The 22,943-nt window shown below is 31.7% G+C and overlaps 1 protein-coding gene and 1 long non-coding RNA gene across 5 annotated transcripts; one reads left to right on the top strand and one right to left on the bottom strand.

Annotated features, from left to right (window-relative positions):
* Positions 1-430: 430 nt before the first annotated feature.
* Positions 431-22,348, bottom strand: LOC100651534. 4 transcript variants are annotated; one of them, XM_048410376.1, is made up of 6 exons: positions 22,126-22,276; positions 20,295-20,429; positions 3,034-3,352; positions 2,798-2,950; positions 2,584-2,728; positions 431-2,340 (listed from the first exon to the last, which is right to left on the bottom strand). In XM_048410376.1, exons 2-6 carry the CDS (start codon positions 20,305-20,307, stop codon positions 1,726-1,728), a joined length of 1,245 nt encoding a protein of 414 aa, XP_048266333.1. In that variant the 5' UTR covers positions 20,308-20,429; positions 22,126-22,276; the 3' UTR covers positions 431-1,725. The 4 variants fall into 4 exon arrangements, with proteins under 4 accessions (XP_048266333.1, XP_048266334.1, XP_003398885.1 ...); XM_048410377.1 differs by lacking the exon at positions 20,295-20,429 and adding an exon at positions 14,994-15,073 and having other exon boundaries at positions 22,126-22,273; XM_003398837.4 differs by lacking the exon at positions 20,295-20,429 and having other exon boundaries at positions 22,126-22,348.
* Positions 10,947-14,951, top strand: LOC125386001. The gene is made up of 3 exons (XR_007225799.1): positions 10,947-12,703; positions 12,848-13,004; positions 14,276-14,951. It is a non-coding gene; the product is annotated as an uncharacterized LOC125386001 (long non-coding RNA).
* Positions 22,349-22,943: the final 595 nt, after the last annotated feature.

Below are 22,943 nucleotides of genomic sequence, written 5' to 3'. Positions count from 1 at the left end.
TAAACCGCCTAATTGTTAATATGACAAAATGAAATTTGTCAAGTGCTCTTTGTTAGTTCATTCAGTATGCGCGCGCAGCATCCGGGTGCGCGCGCCGTTTTATTACTTCCTGTGTTACAACCCGCCAAATTAGAAACATCAAAATCTAAAATGTGTGAATAATTTTATTTAATAATTTTTATTTATCTAGATTTCTGGTCGAAGCATTACGTTTTCTTAGAAGACAATTAACAATAAGAGGAGATTAGTTTCTGTAAAAAAATAATTGATACAAACAATTGAATTTGTATAAATTATATAATTTCATTGCACAAAAAGAATTGTAAAAATGATAATTTTTTAAACACAGCAACATTTTATTGTAATGTTATAATTGTAGAAAAGTAGTTCCTTTGAAGATAGAAACTAATTAAAAATATAAAAAGATGAATTGGTTATATTTAGGTATATATTATATTTATAATCATCTTACATATTTGCTAGTAAAATATTATTTACATCAATTTGTACATACAGCCGACCATTCTGGTCTTTTATGTAACAACATATACAGGTATGTATACATACATGTGTTGTATCGTAAATATTTTGCAATTTTTATTTAATAATGATATGTTGGTGCATCGATAAAAAAATATTTGTATTAAAGATCTAAAACTATTTTTATAGACTTACTTCAGACATTGGTAGTATAAGGATATAATTTCATAACATAATTCATATTCTTGCATAAAAGGAAATATTGACTAGTACAGTAAATTATATAATAATTATTAATTTGTAATATAGAAATTAAATAAAGAATATCATTTAAACAAAACGCTTACAATTATCTGATAGTATCATAAATTCATTCTATCGTAGAACTCATACATATATAATACACAAACTAGGATACATACATGCATACAGACACATACAGATTTTTTCAAAATCATGGAATATCAAGAAAAACAACTTCTCCTAAAAAAAAAAAGAAATTAAGAAGTATTTTATTAAGTTGTACAATTCGAAGATTTGGTTTGAAGATTTTAAGTGTTTTAATTCTGGCGCATGCTCTTTAAGTATAGGATCAAATGTGCATTAGCGCATTATGTATTTAGATCAAAAAATATTTGAATAATGATTTTGAAAGATATGTTTTACATCTATTACATTAACATAGTAGATTATGAATAAATTAAGAACATAATATCTATTTTCTTTCTTACAGCTCTTGAATACTTGAAAAACATTAAGAAACCAATATTTTATGCATTCTACCATCTAATACCTGAAATAGCGTGTGCTAGAAATATAGGCTGATATAGAAATAAAATGTTTACTTTTGGTTCTTGAAAATCAAGCTTTAGGTAGAGTTTTTCTATTTGTTTTGGTATGAAAAATTTACTTGTTTCAATCTACCTAATAATTATGAAATATTTTATATATACTTGAATGCCTAAAGAACGATATAGAAATAATATATCTATTTAAAATTTTATTTATATGAACGGCTGGAGATGCATTATATACGAATAAATTAGTCCAATAATATGAGAGTGCATGATATTTCTTGATTATGGCTTTAGATATTACAGTTTTAGAATGAATGAAAGAATAGAAACAAATGAAATATATATTTCCTATTTATAAAATAGAAAATTTTTTTATTTATAGAAAATATATATTTATGAGCAAAAACTATAAAGAAATATATAAATTATGTATATCATAATATATTATTTACAATTCTGTGGTAATTTCATCTTGTGGTCGGAAACCGAGAATTGTAAAGTCATCAATGAGGTATTCACGAGCAGGTGACCAATCTGATAAAATAGTATAGTTAGCAGCCTCTGTACTACTTTGAAATTCCCACTGAGGATTTAATTCACGATCGAGTCCATTTGCCTCGCATTCATCTATTGCACAAGTGGATTCTGTTAATGTTGCACCAGTATTGTATTTATGATTAAAAGTGGAAATGGCAAGTTCTTGGAAATGTGTATTTGAAGGTTTCAGTCGTTTTTGGTTATCATATACTAGTGGAGTTGTTTGTCCTATGCTAGATCCATTTGGACTAAGTTTTTCGTTATAAGCTCCAGAGCTGTTTTGCCCAAGACTAGAGCTCACAGGGCTATCTTTTATATATCCAAGACTGGAACTTGCAGGGCTGATACTTGATTTGTCACTTGCTTGAAATGTTGTAAGTGGTGCATTTGGTTGGAATGTAGTTAGATTGGTTGGAGTGGTTCTTGTTTCATAAGGCTGAGGTGATTGTGTGATTGTTACTTGCTGTGTTGAATTTATTTGGACGGACGCTGTTGGTTGTTGTAAGAATGTTATAAGTTGAGCCACCTTGAAGTATAAAATATTATCTTTTAAATTTGATACAAAATACATAATTTTTTATTGGTTTATGTAATTTCACTTAAAAGAAATTCTTTTTTAATCATGCATATGTAATTACTCCTTCAACATGCATGACTCACCAAAGTGTTTTAGAGACTTGCATGAAAAAAAGCAAAATTTAGAATAACAAGCTCTTTGGAATTCAATTTTTGTTTTTTATATAAGTTTTGAACAAAGAAATTATCTTACTTCAGGTGAGCTGTGCCTTTTGTATCTTCTTAATAATCTCTCAGCCCATGAAAAAAGTCTTTGCCAATCATCTGGAGGAATTGGTATTTCATCGTCTCTCCTATTAATAAGAACCAGTATCCTTGCCAAATCCCGCAAAACTGGTCTGTAAATCATAATTATAATAAAGAAAGAATATATCAATTGATAACTTACGCTAATTGCATAATTGTACCTATAGGCTTGTATTCCAACAGCACCATCTCCATTATTTCCTGAATAGTATAACTCCCTAACTTGTCTCCTTGTGTCATTGAGCATAGAAAGAAACGTGTTGGCTTCCCCTCTAAGCATTGCAAGATGTTTTAAAAATTCTCTTCTCTCTGCACTGAAACATAAATTAAATCATATTTTTAATATTATTCATTTTTAATCACACTTACAATACATTAAAGATATAGCAAAGAATACCTGTCTTCAAACTGTTGGATTAGTTTAGCAGCTTTTTTCTTTCTTCTATGTACAATTATAGCCCCACATAATATTATCAGAATACATATAGTTGCACCAGAAACAACTCCTACCAAAATGGCTACTTGACTACCAGTAAATCCAAACATATATCCTGTTTCTTTACAAATTCTGCCCATGTATTCATCTCTAGTTGACCAATCTGCAATATGACCTGGTGGACAAGTATCGACACAAGTACCTTGATGTAAAAGAACTGCACATCTTGCACATGTTCCATCTCTACATCTCTTGCAGCCACTATGTCCTTCAACACATTCTGTAATCATAAAAAATGTACAATAGTTTCCTCTATATAATAATAAATATTTAAGAATCAAATAATTCAAAAAAATATAAATGGTTTTTTAATGTTAATTAATGATATTAATATATTTGTAGTGCTACATTGTAGTGCTATTAATGATTCATTTTTAATATATTTCTATTTTAAATAATCCAATATAAATACTATTATCCGCTTTACTAAAAGCTATATTATTAAAAAACAACTATAACTTCAACTGTTTTATACTTCTAGAATAAAATGTGCTACTTTATGAATCTCGCGTAAGAGGGACGTAAGAAGAACATGCAAGTCGAATTCTTGCGTTGATCAATGATCCATAGCCTGAAGCTGTGCCCCAAATGCTTGACACACATACTCGCCAAGTACCAATGTTAAATATACTTAAATATAAGGAATGCTAATATAAAGTGATCTTTAATTACGTTATTAGAATCAAAAATGTCTTTTACGTGTAATATATTTATCCCTAACGCAACTCTCTTTATAATTGCAATTCCATTACAACATAATTTTTTTAATTATTTTATTACTTATAAAAAATTTATGTCATTTTTAAATTTTTGTTTGTGATTTATATTGTTTTAAATCGTATTACTTATTAGATGACCTAATGCAAACTTTACAATTCTTCGTGGAGGTATGTATTCTAAAGAAGAAGAGCAATGACTCGTAATACAATGAAACAGAGTCCTCGTATCAGGTAGACCTTATGCAGTTGTGAGGGCCTATTAGTACGTATATGAGGAATGCGGTTGTTGGTTTCATGATTACGTGTTCAATCCATTTCGTAGGGTAGCGAAAGGATCAACGATTACATTCTCCCTAGGTTGAGGGCGTTATCTCGTGTTTCTACTTCCTTTGTCACATTCTAAACTTTGAATTCTCAAATTTATTTCACTCGATGTATAAACTCAAATAGTTTATATCGCTTGAGATAAGATTTCAAAATGTACACAGAGTAGAAAGCAAGATACATTTATTTGTATACGTAATTATATTAATATTGTCATAAATTAATTTTTGATACACATGAAAATTCAATGACATTTCAATAAAAAATTTAGTTTGGTCCAAATTTATGTTAGTTTATTTAATTTAGCTCAGTATAATAATGTATTAACAAGTAACGATATTACAATGATAAACAAATTAAATATTTAAAAGGTATTTCCAAATTACATAGCTTTGTAAAAAATTTAAATAAATATGTGACATACTTGACAATGAAAAATATAAATTGAAAATAAGTTGAAAAATATAAATAGAATTTAATACGAAATAATACAAAAAATTCTTCTACTATATATGATAGTGTATAGACAAAGTAATAGATATTTAATGAAATAAGTGAAACTTAACGTAGCATAGAATACACATATCGATTCTAAATACTTATATTTAGTTACAATAGTTGATTGTTTCGAGCATGTGCAGAAACAATGCCGAATTTTGTCAATAACTTCACGATTCAAATATAAATTCCAACGCAATTAGAAATAGAAAACTTACACTATATATGATACATATTATCTAATACGTAATAAAGCTGAATGTGAAAATTATATACCAATTAATCTTATTTAAAATATTATTTTTCTTTAATCTAAGGCGTTAAAGAATGCTATAATAAAAAACAAAAAATTGAAATATGTATAACGAATTTTGTTTCATCAATTTTATCGTACAAAAGGGGGTTAACGCCAAAGAGGGTTAAAAAAAGTATTTTTAATTTTAAATGACACGTCGCGCAAGCTGGCAGAAAGAAAATCAGAAAATTCAAAACGGTTCCAGTATTACCAGTTTCTCTGAAGCAAACAGATCTTTAGTTCGCACTTGTACCGATAGTTAGGTGAGAAAACATCTTTTAAAATCCCTTTGATATGCAAATGATTACAAGATGGAGTAAAGCAAAGGAAATTTCTCGTAGATGAACATTAAAGAGTTCCTTTGTTTGGTTATTCAATTTCCTATCTACACGTGAATATAATAAACATTTGAATGTTTCTGAATATTGAATGTTTATGAATATAAACATAACCACGGCGATCATATACAAATTTTTGTAAATTCTTTTACGCGTTTCTATAATTAAATAATATATATATATATAAGTCATTTTTATACTTAGTAAATAAATTCCTTCACATGTCCATTGAAATATAAGTAAACGATGGTAAAGAAATTTCATTTAAACAGAATTGAAATAATTAGAATGAAACCAAAGTAATAGACAAAGAAGAAAAGAAAGAATAGATGATACGATTGGGTATGTATTCGGGATTCTAGTAGCGTTAAGCGTATCATCTTGGTGGTATACCCGTGGAAGTTGTACGACTATAAAACTGCAATCCAATGAAGGGTATATGCCCCCAATGAATCAACGTATAGTCCACCTGACTAGCAGGAAGTGCCATTACTGGTCAGGTGAAACTTTTCAACGATCCGCGCACGGCATTCCCCTCTTGTTGCTATTGGCGCACTGCTCGTAACATCAAGTGTTGGTGATTTACCTTGGAGGAGGTTCTCAACCTCTAGAGAATAATTAAGATACTCATTAATGTAATTATGCATGATAAGAAAGGGACGTTCGATCAAGATCAGTTGTTTGCCTTGATTATTTTCTTACTTTTCATTTGCTCCTTTTTATTTTCTCAATTTTCCGACATCTCCCATCATAAAAATTGAATTAGCGCAAGCTAAGGGAAGTAAAACGCGCAAATTATCGTAGAAACAAATTTTACTAGTAAAAGAAGGAAAAAGAATTTTCCTTTTCGGTACATCGTAGAATTTTACACAAATCGTTCGTAACCGTATGCACTTTCACTTTTAAGGAATGTTCGATTGTATTCGAACGCAAAAATAATATAGTCTCTTGCAACGAAATTATCGCTTTCTAACGTTTTTACGCCGACTATCTTGTAGTTTCTTAAGATTTCCGTTGTAAAACGATAACAGATATTGTTACAGCTCTATTACTTTTAACGTAGTTTTTAGACTCATCGTGTTTTCTACTTTCACAAAAGTGATTTTACAACTATCCCTCTGTGTGCACGGCATTCGTATTTTGATAGCGCTATATCACGCTGCGGTAATCAATAATGCAATTATCGTTTATTCTGATTTTCGTGAAATTATTTTTAATGATAAAAGATTACACGAGCTGAATGTCTGTATTTTAGGAATGAAATTATATATTAATGAGAGTCACTGCAAGGACGTTGAGAGGTCGGCAAGCTAAAGCAATGAGTCTATTGCGAAATCGAAACTCGCGATATACAAGATGCAATCGGCGAACTCGAATGTTTAGCCTTTTCCTGTACCGGATGCACGAGGGAAAGTCAAAAGAGTAAAGGAGGTTCTTCGTTCTTCGATCCGAAAAACCAAGTGAAAGCAACTAATAATTAATCTATAGACAAATCTAATTAATTCATTCGTTCTTCGACGATTGTGAGCAGATGTATAAGCTACGAAAGAAACGATTATTGTATACTGTGAATTCGTATATAAAGTTCATTATCGTCGATTTTTATGTCATTTGGTGCGTAAAAAGAAAGTATTTTCATATGAAATAATGGAAAACGAAATAACTTGTTAATTTCAAATGTAGATGATGAATTCGTGGTTTTCGTTACTTTCATTTCAAGTTTTGTATGACTTTAAGAAGATAGATAGAATTCATCATTTTTTTAACGAGTCACGCCAAGTTAACAAGTCAGAATTTTTCGACGAAGAAGAAATTATACAATTTGTAGAAATTACAAAAGCAATATTTGACAAATTATTGTAGAATGCAAAGATTAATCTCTTAAATGTTCCTTTGGTATTTTTTTGCACTTTTCAGATATAAAATAAATTTCTGCGTAGTTGTTAATTGAATGAAATCCCAAATTTTGTTTATTTGGAATAAAGGAAAAACGGGTCAGGAAGTATCGTGAGCAACGGTTTCACTAGAAAAATTTTCTTACGATAGATCTTGATATTCGCGATGTTTTCACAGTAGAGAATCAGAATGTGGAACGCATCAAATGTTAGAGGTACATCATCGTGTATAATTATACGATGTTACAGTAACAGTTTTAAGGTTTTATTATTTTCGTGTGTAATCTGCGGCCGAGATTCGTGTTATTAGGTTACTCGGGAATTGACTACGGACTACTTCGTGTTTCATTAGTTCGGGGAACGATTCAATGATTGTTGATTTAAATGAAAGCGTAATAGCTTTAGTGTAATGATTTTTTTATGGAACATTCCAATAACGATTCCTTTAATTACAGGTTGTTTTAGAATAAAATATAAAAGATTATGAGAAATTGTTCAGGAAGTCGTACTAGTTATATGTAATAACTTCCACTATTCTCATACTAAGTGAGATAGTAAGTTTAATATAGGATGATCTTTAACTCCTTGCGTGACTAACGAAATTTTAAAAATTGTTTTAAAAGTGCTTATTTTTTCTCAATCAGATTGGGGTCTATAGTTTCATACAAGCTTCTGTTTAGAGAAATGAATTTTTATTACTAACAGATCAATTAGGTGGAATAATTTTTCAGATAGTTGTTTAATAGTTTTTCACGTTTGGGAATTTTGTACTTCGGAAGGAAGATAGAATTTTCTGATGAGTTGATAATTCATAATGTCTACGGTATATCTTCATTAACATCTAACTAAGCAATTAAGTATTCCAGGTTTAATTTGCAGATGGTTTATTCCTGTTTTTGGACATTTTAGCCTGCATGAAATCCATTAAAGCGACCAATTAGCACGAAGGAACGGAGTGTCGTGAAATTAACGAGCACAATTGGTAAATGGAGCCGGATAGCAAGCAGATGCTCGTGACTGGCGCGTGCGTACGCGCGTTTACGCGTTTAATCTGACATAAAACGCGTAGAACAAGCGGTACTGTGTCAGCAGCGCATCTTTTCCATAAATATCCGGCAACGGCCGTTCTTCCATTTTATCGCGATCGTTCATCAACGATTGCCGCCCAAATCTCAATTGTTTTAACAATGAAAAGAATTTACGGTAGCGATAAGTGTTATATGAGGTTGAATAAAAAGTACATACAGTAGGTTTTACATCGTTAGATTGTTCGAATAGACGATCGTTATACGCCTGAAACTTTTCTTTCTTCTTTCTTATGCAGAAATGTATTTATGCTGTCGTTGTAAACGATTCTTCGTTTTTTAATATTAAAATATCTCGTCGACACTATTTAAAAACTTTTATCGAATTAATAAAATTTGTTATATCTTTTTATAATTAATTTGTTAATTTGTTAAATTTGTTATATATTTTTAAAAATCAAAGGCAGATTATAATACAAATTTCAAATTATATCGTTTGCTAATATAGGTTCACTGTTTTATACAGTAAGAGTATTAAACACATCATTGTCCTGATATGTCTCGTAATATAAATTCGAAATTGTACCTAGCAATTAGCATCTCTATTAAGAAACTTCACGTTGTTAAATGTTGAACCGTCACTACGCTTTACTGACATCATGCACGGTAAGTTCACTTATGCCACTGTATTATCGCATAAATGCATTACGTCACTGATGCAACGCTTTTGTTCAGCGATCTGACTGACGATCATCGTGTTCTTTCGACATAAAAAGGAAGAACGCTCATACGTAAGTGCTATATGCATATAGATATAATCGAGTTGCTGCCAATTAAATTTTTCATTCTTCGATTAAACGGATCATTAACAGACATTATGCAACCCAATTATAGCAGATTTTTAGAGAAATTTCCAAGAAGATGAAAGGGGATTTTTCACGAGCTATTCGATGGAACAAAATAAGTGAAACTTATTCTATTTTGTCAGTAGTTTAAATAACAATACTCTATTATTAAACAGATTATTTAATATATATTCTTCCGATTCGATAATTAAACGAACTATCACAACTGAAATTGTTTGTAAGCTTTTATAACTTTCTGATGTGTAAAATAGAGAAGCAGATCATCGAAGTAATTTTTATGGATTTAAAAATAGTTAAACATATTTCCAAACATTTGAGAGCCACGTAGAAAATTATATTATATTATATTAAACTGAGTCAGAAACAAGTAACGTATACTAATTTCAATACCTTAAAGATATTTTTTAACAAAGCTTTTCGTCGTTCTTTGACAACATAAATAAATTTCATTAACTTTTATCAGACCGATGAATTGTATCGTGACACTTGGACAAAGAATGTAAAACTCACTTTCCAGTATTTCATGTGAATTCGCATCAAAGATCGATGAGCATTGGGAGAAAGTTCTGGTCTTTTATATTTCAGGCTAACATTTCGTAAAACTACATTCTACGGTTTTGCTTAGTTGCAGAATGATCTGTATCTTTATATTTTAACCGATTATCCCTTCCAGCAAGGAACGCAGTCTACGCAATTTTCATGTAACTATAAACTTACATGTTAGAAAATGTATCATACTTTTAGCTTGAACAATTTCTCGTCGTAGGAAAAATCGCTTTCTGATACGAAGAGTAAAAAGGAATCATGCTTTTTTTTTATAGCAGAACAATTTCAGAATTCAGAATTTATTTGATTTCGGGACTGGCATACATATTTACTTTTCCATCTTCTTCGTAATTTTATAAATATCGCTTGTCACGACATTGGAATATCGAAAGTTATTAGAATATCGTTTGCCTTAACGGTATAGCTTCCACAAGACTTTGTCAATTTTTTACCTAACAAGCCGTTTTCACTTTCTGCTACTTTTTGGAAAAACGTCCCCTTTTACTGAAAAATGGCTTTAAAGTAAAAGAAGTCGACAAAAAAGTATTTTTATCGCGTTTCTTTACTGTGATCTTGATATAACAAAAAAAGAAGAAAAGAAAGCTAACAATCGTCATCGATCATTGATTTAGAGAGCATCGCTAAAAGTAACCCAGTTTTGATCGTGCACGAGTTCGTTTTCGGCCAATTGGTGAAAGAGAAATTGTCATTTAGCCGCGTATGAGAGCTTTCCACATACCCACGGTCAATTTAGCTATCTAGAACGACAATCTGCATCATTGCCAAAGTAGGAACCGAGTTCTCTCTCCTAAACGTTTCCTCGTTGCGGAATCCGTTCTCGTTTCGCAAAGTGGAAGTTCCTCGGTCACCGTGCGACAATCAATGTCTAAACCAGGAGAAACTTCGTGAGATCTTCAACCAGACTGTGAAATACTTGGTGAATTGATATAATTAAACGCTGTCACGCCATTTACATCGGTCCATGCTAATTGCTGGCTGTATTTTGTAGAAACGTACAAAAGGTTTCAATGCAACGACCGTGTATAATCATCATAGATGCTAACCATTGTTAGTAACGTCTTTGTACTATAGTGAAAACGGCTAAACGATACGTAAATTAAAAGAGATGAAGAAATTACACGTTGATCGGTATTGTAAAGATATTCGTCGGTTCTATGAAGATACCAGAGAGAGAGAGAGAGAGAGAGTTTATGACTTGTATCAAAGAAATTAAAATGTATGGGGCTATTTAAAAAGATACGTAACGCAAAGAAAATGAGCCTTTATCTGGATATGCGTTTTACGTAGCAAAAAGTCTTTAAAAGGGCATTGCAATAAATCTATTAAATTTCTACGTGAAATTAAGAGAATTGGGAATTTTAAATTTGTAATTGTCTTCTAGTAATAGAAATTTAATTCTTAACAAGGAAAGAGAACACTGACTGCTTAATACCATTGTATTATACAGAGAAGCATGCTGAAAACAATCGTTTAGGATCCTTCGCTTAAATTAGCTTCATTAATTGAAGCTTTTCGAAACTTTCACTGATTATTGTTTTGATAAAATAACATTTCACTGGAAGATTTTATCAAATCTATACTACATTGTTAAGATGATTATCGTATCGAAATTTGCAAAAACAGAAGGAACGTAAAATTAATTAGGCACGTGAAAGTAGAAATACTGTAGAAATATAATACACGCTTTAACCAAAACTCTTTTAGACGATAAAATATAAAACGTATAAGTAATTCGATATTTGTGTAGGCGTTATTGTTTATGAAAGTAAACAGATTTATAGTCGATCAAACATCGACAAAGTTACACATAGTTGATTAAAAGTTGACAAAAACCACGCAAGTAAGAAACTATTTTTGTTTCTACGTTCATAGCGATCGCGTAAAGTTTCCCCTGCTTGGCAAATCTCGATGCAACATTGTAAAGCGATACTTAAGAACTAGCTTTCGGATTTCTTTGGCACCAAAATGACGAGATTACTGTAGTACCAGAAAGCGACCAAATTCTATTGGAATCCTAACCGTGTCGTTGTAGTCGGCTAGCCTCGATTGAGTACTGCGCGCATGACTAGAATATAACAGTATACGTACATTGGGATCTCACCGTTCAATTATCATTTTAAAGCGACAAAACCTTCGACAATTATTTTCATTCGTATATGATTTTATTGAAAATGGTTGATTTGGCCAAAGTTCCTTAATTAAAAGTGCAACGTACAGAAACCTAGTTTTTACGTTATTTTCTTTACGATTATGAAACGAACAAAACCTGAATAAAAAATCGCTTCTATAGCTACTAAACGTTAACGTTTCTACTAAATATTAATAACAAATAAAAATTCTCCATATCGCGCGTATCCTGTGTCCCTTCACACCTTGAATGCATAAAGATCATCGATCTAATTTATTATGCAACGTAACGTCACTCGAACGATCAACGCAAAAGGATAGATGCGTTTTGGGTCCGTTGACCGGAGGTATCGTCGCTCGAGTTTCTCGTGTTTGTACAAATAAGTAACTGTACATCGGGATTTACTTGCGTGGTCCCCGAAGCGAGCGGTCTCGATGCCGCGCCGCGAAGAGGGAAAAAGAGGCAGGTCGCGCACCGAGTATTCATTCTCCGAGGAAACCAGTCATTACGTAACTTAGTTAATGCCAAGACCTATCCCGGTACCACAGAAATGTACAGTTATAACTCGTGGCCCGATCCCGTGAAATAATAATAAGTAAAACGTAGGCAGGGGAATGGAGCGAAGAATGAGAGAGACGTCGAAGCTAAGAAGGAGAAGAACCCTGGGGCATTGTCGCGTAAAATGCACCGGTGACCTAGCAACGTTGTCCGCATAACAATGAATCCGCATCCCGCTTCACGTTTTCGAATTCATTTTCCCCGGGTATTTGCCTCGCTACGCGAGAATCCGCTTGCCGGTAAATCGAGAGGGGAAACGCACAGGTGTAAAAGCTTGAATGGCCTGGAGGTGTTGAAAAATATTTACCAGCTGATTCGAGGATATTCACATACACATATTTCCCGTCATAAGCAATCGGTAGATCGCAGATGTTTATGCGTGTACGAGAAATTTACATAGACACAATACGCAGAGATATATAAAATATCCGAAGTGCAGTGATCGGCGTAATATTTGGTAGAAATTTGAAACAAATGTCTGCTTAGCTTCCATTCTTTTCAGGTACGTTCATAAAGATATAAACCTGCATAAACGCTCTGGTAGCCAGAATCTTGATGCATTAAAGCCTTGTTCGGATTAATCGAGCTACACGAGTTTAAGAGACCTTACGAGGAAAAGGATGGAAATTTGATAAGATATTTTATGTCAAGTAAGTCATGTAAGTAGAAATTTTTCTATGGAGAAATGGCACGGAGTTGAAAAATGTCTACCTGCTATTTTCAAGCATGTACATGTATACGTATACGTACTTCCGATCATAAATACATAATCAGAATCTTGATGCCATTAAAGCCTCGTTCAAATTAGTTATTTGAATTCAAGCGACTTGACTGATGTCAAGCGATATGACTAATGAGAAGAAAGATGGAAGGATGAAAGGATGTTTCAAGTTAGTTAACAATGTAAACAGAAATAAAGGTTCATTAAGATTTCAAATGATCAAATTAAAAAAAAATACAGGTACGCGTTGATAAAATGATTTCAAATTGCTTGAGTTCAGATAATTAAAAAAAAAAGAAGAAGAAAAGATACTAGTGAAAGTATAATGAATGATGATGTTGACACTGTAGGTCGAAAAAAAAGAAAGAATAAAAAGCTGCATATAGATATATCTTGTAGCAATGTATCGTTATGAGGAAAATTGCAATGAAAGAACAACGTATTTCTTAATGAACGTATACGTTCTTCCATTCACACGACACCGTTACACGTATACAGAATATCGGTTAAACTGTACTTTCAAATATGGGTAACGATCTTCAGAATAGATTCACAGAACAGAATCGGCTCGTAATCCAATGCCGTCGTTCGCATAACAATTGCAAACACCTATTATGGATGCATACATAATTTAATAGCTCATATTTTTCTCAGCTCAACGAGAGATAATTCAATACATTGCTAATTACTATCAATCCCTATTCATCAGCAATGTAAACTTTGAATAATTTCAAATATGTATTATTTACGCGTATAACTGAGAAATATTTAAAACATCTCTTTCTATAGATAGTTTACTTTTCATTTTACGAATACGATTATTTTTCTTTTATCGAATATACTCGACAATTATAATTACTTGTATGCTATCTTGACTTCTTTTCGCTTCTTTTATAATTCTGACTCTACATTTGATAGAGTTCTTCGTTAATTGTAGTTGTGAAAGCTATGTTTTTCATCTATTTCGCGTTGTATAAAACTAGATCCAACTATGTATTTACCTGCATACGATATTTTCATTTGTGAAATACTACATTTACAATTTATGTCCCAAACTGAGATATTTAAAGGTAATCGCCTGTTAATATACTCGAAAAGTAGATCATAGATTAATAATTTTTCGCAGAAATTCGAGGCAAACGTTATTTTATCGCATCGCACGAGTATTGTATTTCGAAACTGTTCTCAGCAAATTAAAGTTCTTTATAGCAGGTAACGAGATAGCCGAGGATAAGAGGAACGGAAAATGACGAAGCGGTAGACTGAAGAAGGATGCAGATGTTCCACTGACGATGAGTTACCAGAGCCGAGACGGAAGTTGTCAGGCCGGATGCCGATAGTAAGACTGCCTCAGTGCCTCGTAAAAACCTGCATTTGGATGATAAACTTACTGCTTTCTTTAGAGGGGAGTCACTCTGTTGTACATATGTCAAATTCTGTGTCTTCATGTTCCGTTACGAAACTCCATTTCATCGTGATAATTTGCTGAATTACATTTTACTATCGCGCAAAAACTTATTCTAAACTTTCTTATCGATAAAGTTTTCATTCCAAATTTACTATAAAGACCGTTAACTATAAAAACTCAAAATTTTAGTAAAAAGTAATATAAATGAAATTTAGTGGTATGTTTCCTTTATACTTCCAGGAAAACTGTTATATATTTTATTAACAAAAATAAAATAAAAAGAAGTTTGAAAAAAAGTTTGATTATTTGATTATTCTCTTCTGTATATCATTTATGTTCTGTATATTGCTCTTTATAAATTGGGTTCATTATTTTCTCCAACGCGTCGGCCATTCCCCGAAACGTTTTGCTTTATTATTTTTTGGTAATTTTTAAGTTTTTAATAACGATATTTTTTTTCAACGATAAATCGTTAACTTTTTATCGAATAAAAATGTAATCCTTCCACGTTTTGCTTACCTTTTTCAATTTATAATAGGAGCATTTGTCCTGCGATCGACGTGTATATCTGTCGTTGCTTCATTTTATCTGCGCACCCCCTAAGGAAATTTTGAAACTAAACTTCGCAGTTAACAGGTCAAAGACTGAAGAGAAATCTAAATATTATTTGAGATATTACAGTCACAGGAAACACGTAGATAATTAAATATTATTAAAATATCATTACGTACATAGATATCATCAACCAACTAGCTCACTAACTAAGATAATCAACACATATTCACCATAGATGCAACGATCACAGAAAAGAACACCTAAACAACGAACACACTTGCCAGCACTGCATTTCCAGAATACTATGCGTGATACTTCCGCTGAAGTCGGTCGCATGCGATCGCATAAACGTTCAAATATATTTACATTGTACACTTGTTCAACTCGGGACCATCGGAACTATGTACCTGTACTGGTATATACTATGGATAGATAAACGGTAAGGAAGAAAGAGAGAAAGAAAAAGAAGAATTCCGCGTTGTACACGAGCTGTGGATATACATACTTGGAAAATGCGGGTCTTGTTACGTGGGTAGGAGTTAGTTTGCCCTGCACCCAGACTCTGATGGATCAGGCTAGTTTCGTGGAAGAAAACGGTACCTTGGAAAATCAAATGGTAGTTCGGTGCACAGACTACTGTTCCCACTTCCCTTTCTACCAGCAGCTCGCCGCATCGAAAAAGTCTAGATTCCGCTTACCTACGGTGCCTTCGAGATCGAGTATAGTTCTAGATAAGAAACCAGCGCGTGACCTTAGCGAACCTGCTAGAACTCCAGTTACGACTGGCTAGCCTTTCGTTTGATCGTCGAACGATGATTAATTGGAAAGTTCAATGGAAAAGTAATACAAGTGAATTCTTTTGTGAAACGAGGAAAAATTGCACAAAAGTATCTTTACATTTGATAAATATAATTATACGTTTATTTCGTTTAATCGTCGAGTAAGGAAACGATACTACGATAAATGACATAATTCTCTAATATTCACAATCTTCGTAATCTAAAATTCTTGTTTGCCGGCTCAACGTTGACCTATGTACAAGAAATTACAGCTATTTTCTGGTCTGATTTCTAAGTGGATCTAAATTATTTCTTATGTTATTTCCTTTCAACTTCACGGAACGTAGTAGCAGCAAGTATCGGTGTCTAAAGTACTCATTAATCCCACAGAGTCTGAATGACATTTATTCTCGTTTCGATATTATCAATTGATACAGGGACAATTTTCAACCAATTCAATAACCATCGTAATACAACATATTATTCTTGATCCGCGAATTATGTGCTTACAAATGCGTACGCGCACTCACTGATTTAAAATAGGAGTTCTGACCTGGTTGCACTGGGTATGTAATTTCTACGGCAGTGGTGCACGCAAGTAATTCAACTGGTGATACGTAATTGCTTTAATTAAAGTGACCACGGTGGTGTAAAGATTTAGTGGAGTGGAATAAAATTCAAAGAGGTAAAATGTATAATATAACGGAATGAACGATTTATTTCAAAGTTTATTTCAAAGCGAGAATATAAAAAAAGGACAATTTGTTCTGTATAAAACATTAAATAATAATTAGTAGTAACTAGTAGTTAGAAAAATTCGACTTATCGTTAAATGAAAATCGATCCTTTTAATTAAAAAAGAAAACTATCGCTATGAGATTTGCAACATTTCTATCCACGTGATAACATGATCGTTATACCATTAAAGTATACAAAGAATCGTCGTCTACGGTTATACTCTGTATCTGGAACGAATCGTAGAGAGTATCGATGCATATGAAACAATAATTGTGAAACGACAGTCGCACATGATTCTACTAATTAAAAAAGCTCTGGAGTAATCTTTTCATCTAAATGATAGCTATGGTACTATATTAAGCACGCTACGCTCACAGGATGCCACCGCTTATCGGACTATCAGCGATCCACTGATGGCACGTGTATATGATGGAAGACTAAACGCACAGTGCTAACCCCGGACATGCTCGGTGAATTAGAGGGAGAATAATTTTCCAACGAGAAAATGAATCATAATGTGCCAGGAAAATGCACCTGCTCATTAATTGACTAACTATTGCAAAATTTTATTACAAAACATATCGAACAATCGTGGATATATATATATATATATATACATTTACATTTATTTACATTACATTTACATATATACATATACATTTTCTGCTATATGCGTACTTTATTTTATTTCTTTATGATCACAGCATATCCGATATTCCATTATACCGGGATCAAACGACTTAACGCAACAGGGAGAGAGTTTTCTAATGCTAATCGTTCACCTGAATCGTTGCTCGTCAATTTTTTTACTATTAATGGAATATATGAGATAGATGAACTACGAAAAATGTAAAGAAAATATTTAGAAATTGCATGTTATTTTATGCGCATTAAGGAATCGAAAATAATTTTTTGACTAATTTCTAATAATTTAACAAGGTTTTTATGCATTTACGAAAGTAGATTTATGATGGAATATTCTATATTTATTTTAGAAAGATATAATAATTATTGAACAGATTAAATCGCGATTTTCATAAAACTTGTCATTGCTTTCCAACTTCATAATGTTCTTTGAAATTTATTACTATGAGCCTATACTATGTATAATCAAAATATACTTTAAATTATTAGACATCATAAAAATTACTTTATAATGAAACTTGTTAGTTAGTAACGCATTGGACGCTGTAGCACTGTTACGATAGAAATTACCAGTAATTTAGTCTGTACAGGTAACTAGTAGGTACCTGCTTTCTACTTGTAATGTGATATAAAAAGTTGCAAGTATTTACGTACAAGTTTCGCTTTCATCATAACTACTGACAGTCGCAAAGACATAAGAAAAAAAGGAAAACGAAATATCCTCACAACTACGATAATGTTAAACTCCGTTCAACGTTAGAGATATTAAGAAAGAATAACGATAAATTCACCAAGATTAATTATAATTCTTGCAATGAACGCACAGTTAGACATCTCGTACCATTACCTCACTAAGTAAAAATTCAAATATTATTACGTTGAATAAACGTGTGGCGTTTCTTAAGAAATACAGGTGTCTCCTTTCAAACGCATGGACATTTATTCGTATTTCAATTGTGTCTACAGATAGACGTATTATAAATATCATATATTGTTCAAGGCAATAAAATAAAATACCTATGTATTTAGTATGCAAAATGACTATAGAGAAAGGGATACGAGGATTTGCAATACTCGTTAGGCGTGAAACTCTTCGCTAAAGTATAATTACTTTATTATGAAACTAATCAAGAAAATTATTGAATATGACGCGAAGAGGAATACTGAACAGTGATGTTCGTTAAAAATATATTAGATTTTACGAAAAGTTCCTTTCGTTTCATAAGGTGATAATAAATGAACAACAATTTCTGTTTTATATTATTTTATTGAATTAGTTATGATCCATTCCGTCATATTTCTACTATTATGTTCGTGTATAATTCAATAAACTAATATAAAACGAAAAACATTGTGCGTCTATTATTTCCTTATAAAACGAAAGAAACTTTTCGGACGACCTAATACAAGATTACAAAATTGCACGCGATTGAAATTAACGCCATTGGTAGGATTGTAGACACCAAGTAACTTGGTATCATTATTTTATAAATATTTCTTATGTGTTATTACATAATATCGCAACGTAACATAATTGTAACTCTTGATCTACAGATGAAAATCTTTATCTGGGTGACGTTAATTAAAATCTCTGTAAGAAGATTACAGAAAAGAAAAAAATTATTACACCGAGGCAAAAGAAATTGTGCAATCGCGAGATATCTTTTATTTAGCAAGGTATACGTCTCTCATTGTAGCCTAGAATTGTCTGTTAGCTCCGATTTAGCTTAAAAATAACAGTCGAACAGAGAGAGAAATCTAAATAAATAAACGTTCAATTTCATTTTTGCACGCTTCGCGGAAAACGAACGAACGTTTCATCAGATAAGATGCGCGATGTTTTTTATTCTTCATTAGGGGAAGGATGTTACGATCAATAATTAATTAACAGTAGCACGTTTCTTACAAATGTTTTACCTAATTACATAATCGTCTCGATAGTCTCTGCGATTTATAAGAATTAAATACATGTCCCCTGTATTGCACAAATATGCATCGTAAATATAAATTATAATACATTACGTAATAATTATGTCGTAATAAGCATTTTCCTTCTCAACTTTACGTAACCAATTTCTTTTCGAAAATTTTACGCTCCCGTATATATTACCATAGAATTAGGTAAAAATTTATTCCATATTTCACATCTGACGAAATAGTTACGCGTTTTAAGTACTAACATTTTCATTGGAACAGTGACGTTGGTGTAGGTGCAAATACTTTTCGTGCGTACCTTTCACTATCCCTCTTCTACTTTGCATGTTTTCACGTGCTCCTCAAAAATCCATTGCTTCTACGCTCTTCTACGTTCTACGTAAGTAGGATACAGGTATTACGATCACACCTACCTTATGAATGAAATTTACGAGTAAAATAAATAAAACGACTTAAATGTATATAAATGTAAATTTTTATTCCTCGTTATAATAATCAAATTTTTAATTGCGACGTAATTAAATTATCAACTGTAAATATTCTTTCACATCACCGTATATGCCAAGTAAACGTCATTCCTTCGAAAAAGTTGTAAAGTCACTCTCGCGCTTTGGCTCGATAAATATTAATTAGGAGAATTCGAATTACGAAAGCTTCGGACATTATACGAAATGAATAACGAATCTTTAAAATAATATCGCGAACCTGTTAAGGAATTCAGCGAAAGTTATGAGCTCAACCGATTAATTGATATGTGTCCAGTGGAAACAATTAGCATGACTGATGAACTCATATAGAATGAATAACGAAACTATTCGGACACTGGATTGAATTTATCGTTCAGTAATTTAATTGCTGTTTAATTTATGAAAGTGTACTTTCATACGTGTATTCATGCATAAGTATATATACTTGTGCGTAAGTGAACTATACCTCAAAGAAAAAACCTACGCCAGTTTAAACTACGTTGTTTAAAGAGTTGCTAGTACATATCTCTTTGAAGTACTTTATCTCGGTTTCCTGAATGATTCATGGTATGTAGAGGATTGAAATGAAAATTTTCAATGAGTAGACATATGTACAACTATGTTAAAAGTGACGGCAAATGCCGCGATTTGCTTCTAGAAGGTTTCACGGAGGCACTTCCATCCTAGAGCTATGGCTATACCTTTCCCCTGCATCTACGCTCCTGTGCCCGGTGGTGGTCCGTCCTGGTCAGGGCCGGTGAGCACAGCCTTCTCTAACCTAGAGCTCGTACACAACCGAGTTCCAACTACGTAAAAACGATCCTCGTCTCCTTTCACTTGCACAAACAAGCCAAACATCGGTTTAGTATCATTTGGCTTGATTAATGGCACACCTCTATTACTGAACTTCTTCGCATCTTTTTTTTTTCTCTTAGAACATACAATTCGCTATTATTCAAGATAATAGATAAGATAAGATTTTGTAAAATAGATAAGAATTTTTGTAAAATTTCTAATTAATTAATTATTTGTAATTAATTGTTAATACTAATCTTTTTAATTCTTATCTTCGATAAAAGAGAATTTTTATGAATATTATAAAGCTGAAATTTTTGTATAATTTGCAACGTTAATAACATAAATTTTACACAAACATTACAGAAATAATTCACAAATAATCATAGTTAGGATCTCAAAGAAATTTACAATTATGATAACAATTGTGTTACGAACACCTTGATTAGTGCGCTCATTCGGCTGATTTAAGCCTTCCTAACTTTATCTTAGAAAGTTATTTAAAAATAAGATGTATTTACGTCCTACAAATTCTATAGAAAATCTAAAGATATTTCAGTTATGAAAACAATTAAAATATCTCGTGGACTCGTCAGTTTTCAAATGCTTTACTGCAACACTTTTATAATGACAAGATTGTTTGTTATTAAACATGTTAGAAATAAAATCTACTGTGCATTGAGTATTAGAATGTCTGAGAATTAATTCTGCTAAAGACTAGAAAGCTCTTAAAAACATGACAATGTCTAAAAAATATTTGCGAATAAATATTTTACGTAGAATTAGACGTAGAATTACGTAGAATTATCTAAGCTATATTCATTGAAATTTCCTATTAAGATCATAAAATTGATATATCAATAATTTCTTTATCATTGTAATATGCATTTTTTAATTACTATCTTTTTGCTACCGCTTTGTTAACATTTCAGGATAAAATAGGAAACAGAAGATAAGAATGTAGATTACTCAGAATTTTTTTAAATATTGAAAATGTATCGACAGTTTAGATCACACAAATACAGATATGTTACACATATTTATTGTTTAAAAATTCTTATTTAAATATATATATTTTTATTTCATTATTTTTAGATGTAAACATCCTTTTATGAAAATAATTGTTAATAAATAATTCTGATAATAATTGTTAGCATGACAACACTACAATGACACTAAGGAAACAGGGTTGATATGAAAGGAGGATTTCTGGTATAGTGCGCCTACGAACTCGCAAGCATTGTACGACAATTAGCTTCGAGATGAACTGGGCTCGATTACTGTTGTGTTTAATAGGTATGCAGTGAAAAAGAATACTTTTCATGACATGAGATAGGCATAGTAATGCAATACAAACTAATACTCGGATTCATTAATTAAATAAACAAGATTTAGTCAAAAAGTACAATCTATAAATGTAATCGTATACTTTGTAACATGGGAAATTTAATTAAAATTAATATTTAAAGAACAAATTTAAATTTCTTTAAAGAAAATTAAAATTCAATTATGGATTATCATTTTAAAAAAAAAACAGCCAGTATGCAATGTTGACAAACGGTTAATTTATCTTTCAAGCTCATTAACTTAAGTGTTATGAAGTGGATTTGACGGAAAGCAAGGGCGCCAAAATATTAAATGTCAGTAAACGACCGTAGGAATCAAGTAGATTAGGATAACCACGTGTGTATGATGTTTGGAACATCATAATATAGATATACAGAAGATTTTTATTACCTTGTAATTCGTCATCAGCCCGCGTATAATCCAAAATGCAGGAGAGAAGTGCCGCACTAAACTTCACTAGCGTTGGTAAATTGCCCATTTTGAATCGACATAATTTCTATGTCGATGCAAAAGTTACAAAACTTCATGAAAACACCATACAATCACCACACAACACGTCCATCTCTTACCGCAGTCAGTAACATACTGAAGAAACTAATCCTACATCCTACTAGAAAGTGGGAAGTGGGAAGACTTTCTCGTTCCCTGACCAATGACAGGAAGATTAAAACCATTGATATATTGGGGATAAGACATACAACATTGCATGCCTTTCTTTGAATTTCAAGATGGCGCATTGAGCGCGACGTATGACTTCGCACAAACATTCAAATAAAATATTTTATTTTTACAGCACCTGTAAATGGACAATTTTTCACTATTTTAAGACTCTGTAATAAGTCATGAAATTTTGCTTAGTTCACGTTTGTATTATAAAAGAATTTAAGTAAAAGTGGTCAAGGATATTATCACCTATAATTAAATTATTACATTCATTTTAAATAACTTGAAAAATAAAATAAAGCAGGTTTATTTTATTACTTGTAATATATTTTTATTAAAAGAATATTAATTCTTGATATATAACAGACCATAAAGTATTTGCCATTATGCACTACAGTTCTACTATGAATTATTATAATTTAAATACTAAAAGTAAAAATAAATTATTTGAAATTAAAATAAAGTGTTTGCTAACATAACATTTTGCAAATCTCTTTCGAAAACAAATGTATTATATTACAAGATTTCAATTTTAAAATATATTT

This window comes from Bombus terrestris, chromosome 11 (assembly GCF_910591885.1).
Source record: "Bombus terrestris chromosome 11, iyBomTerr1.2, whole genome shotgun sequence".
Classification (NCBI taxonomy): Eukaryota; Metazoa; Arthropoda; class Insecta; order Hymenoptera; family Apidae; genus Bombus; species Bombus terrestris.
Note: the sequence above shows the minus strand (reverse complement) of the source record. Positions and strands in the feature narration are given on the sequence as shown.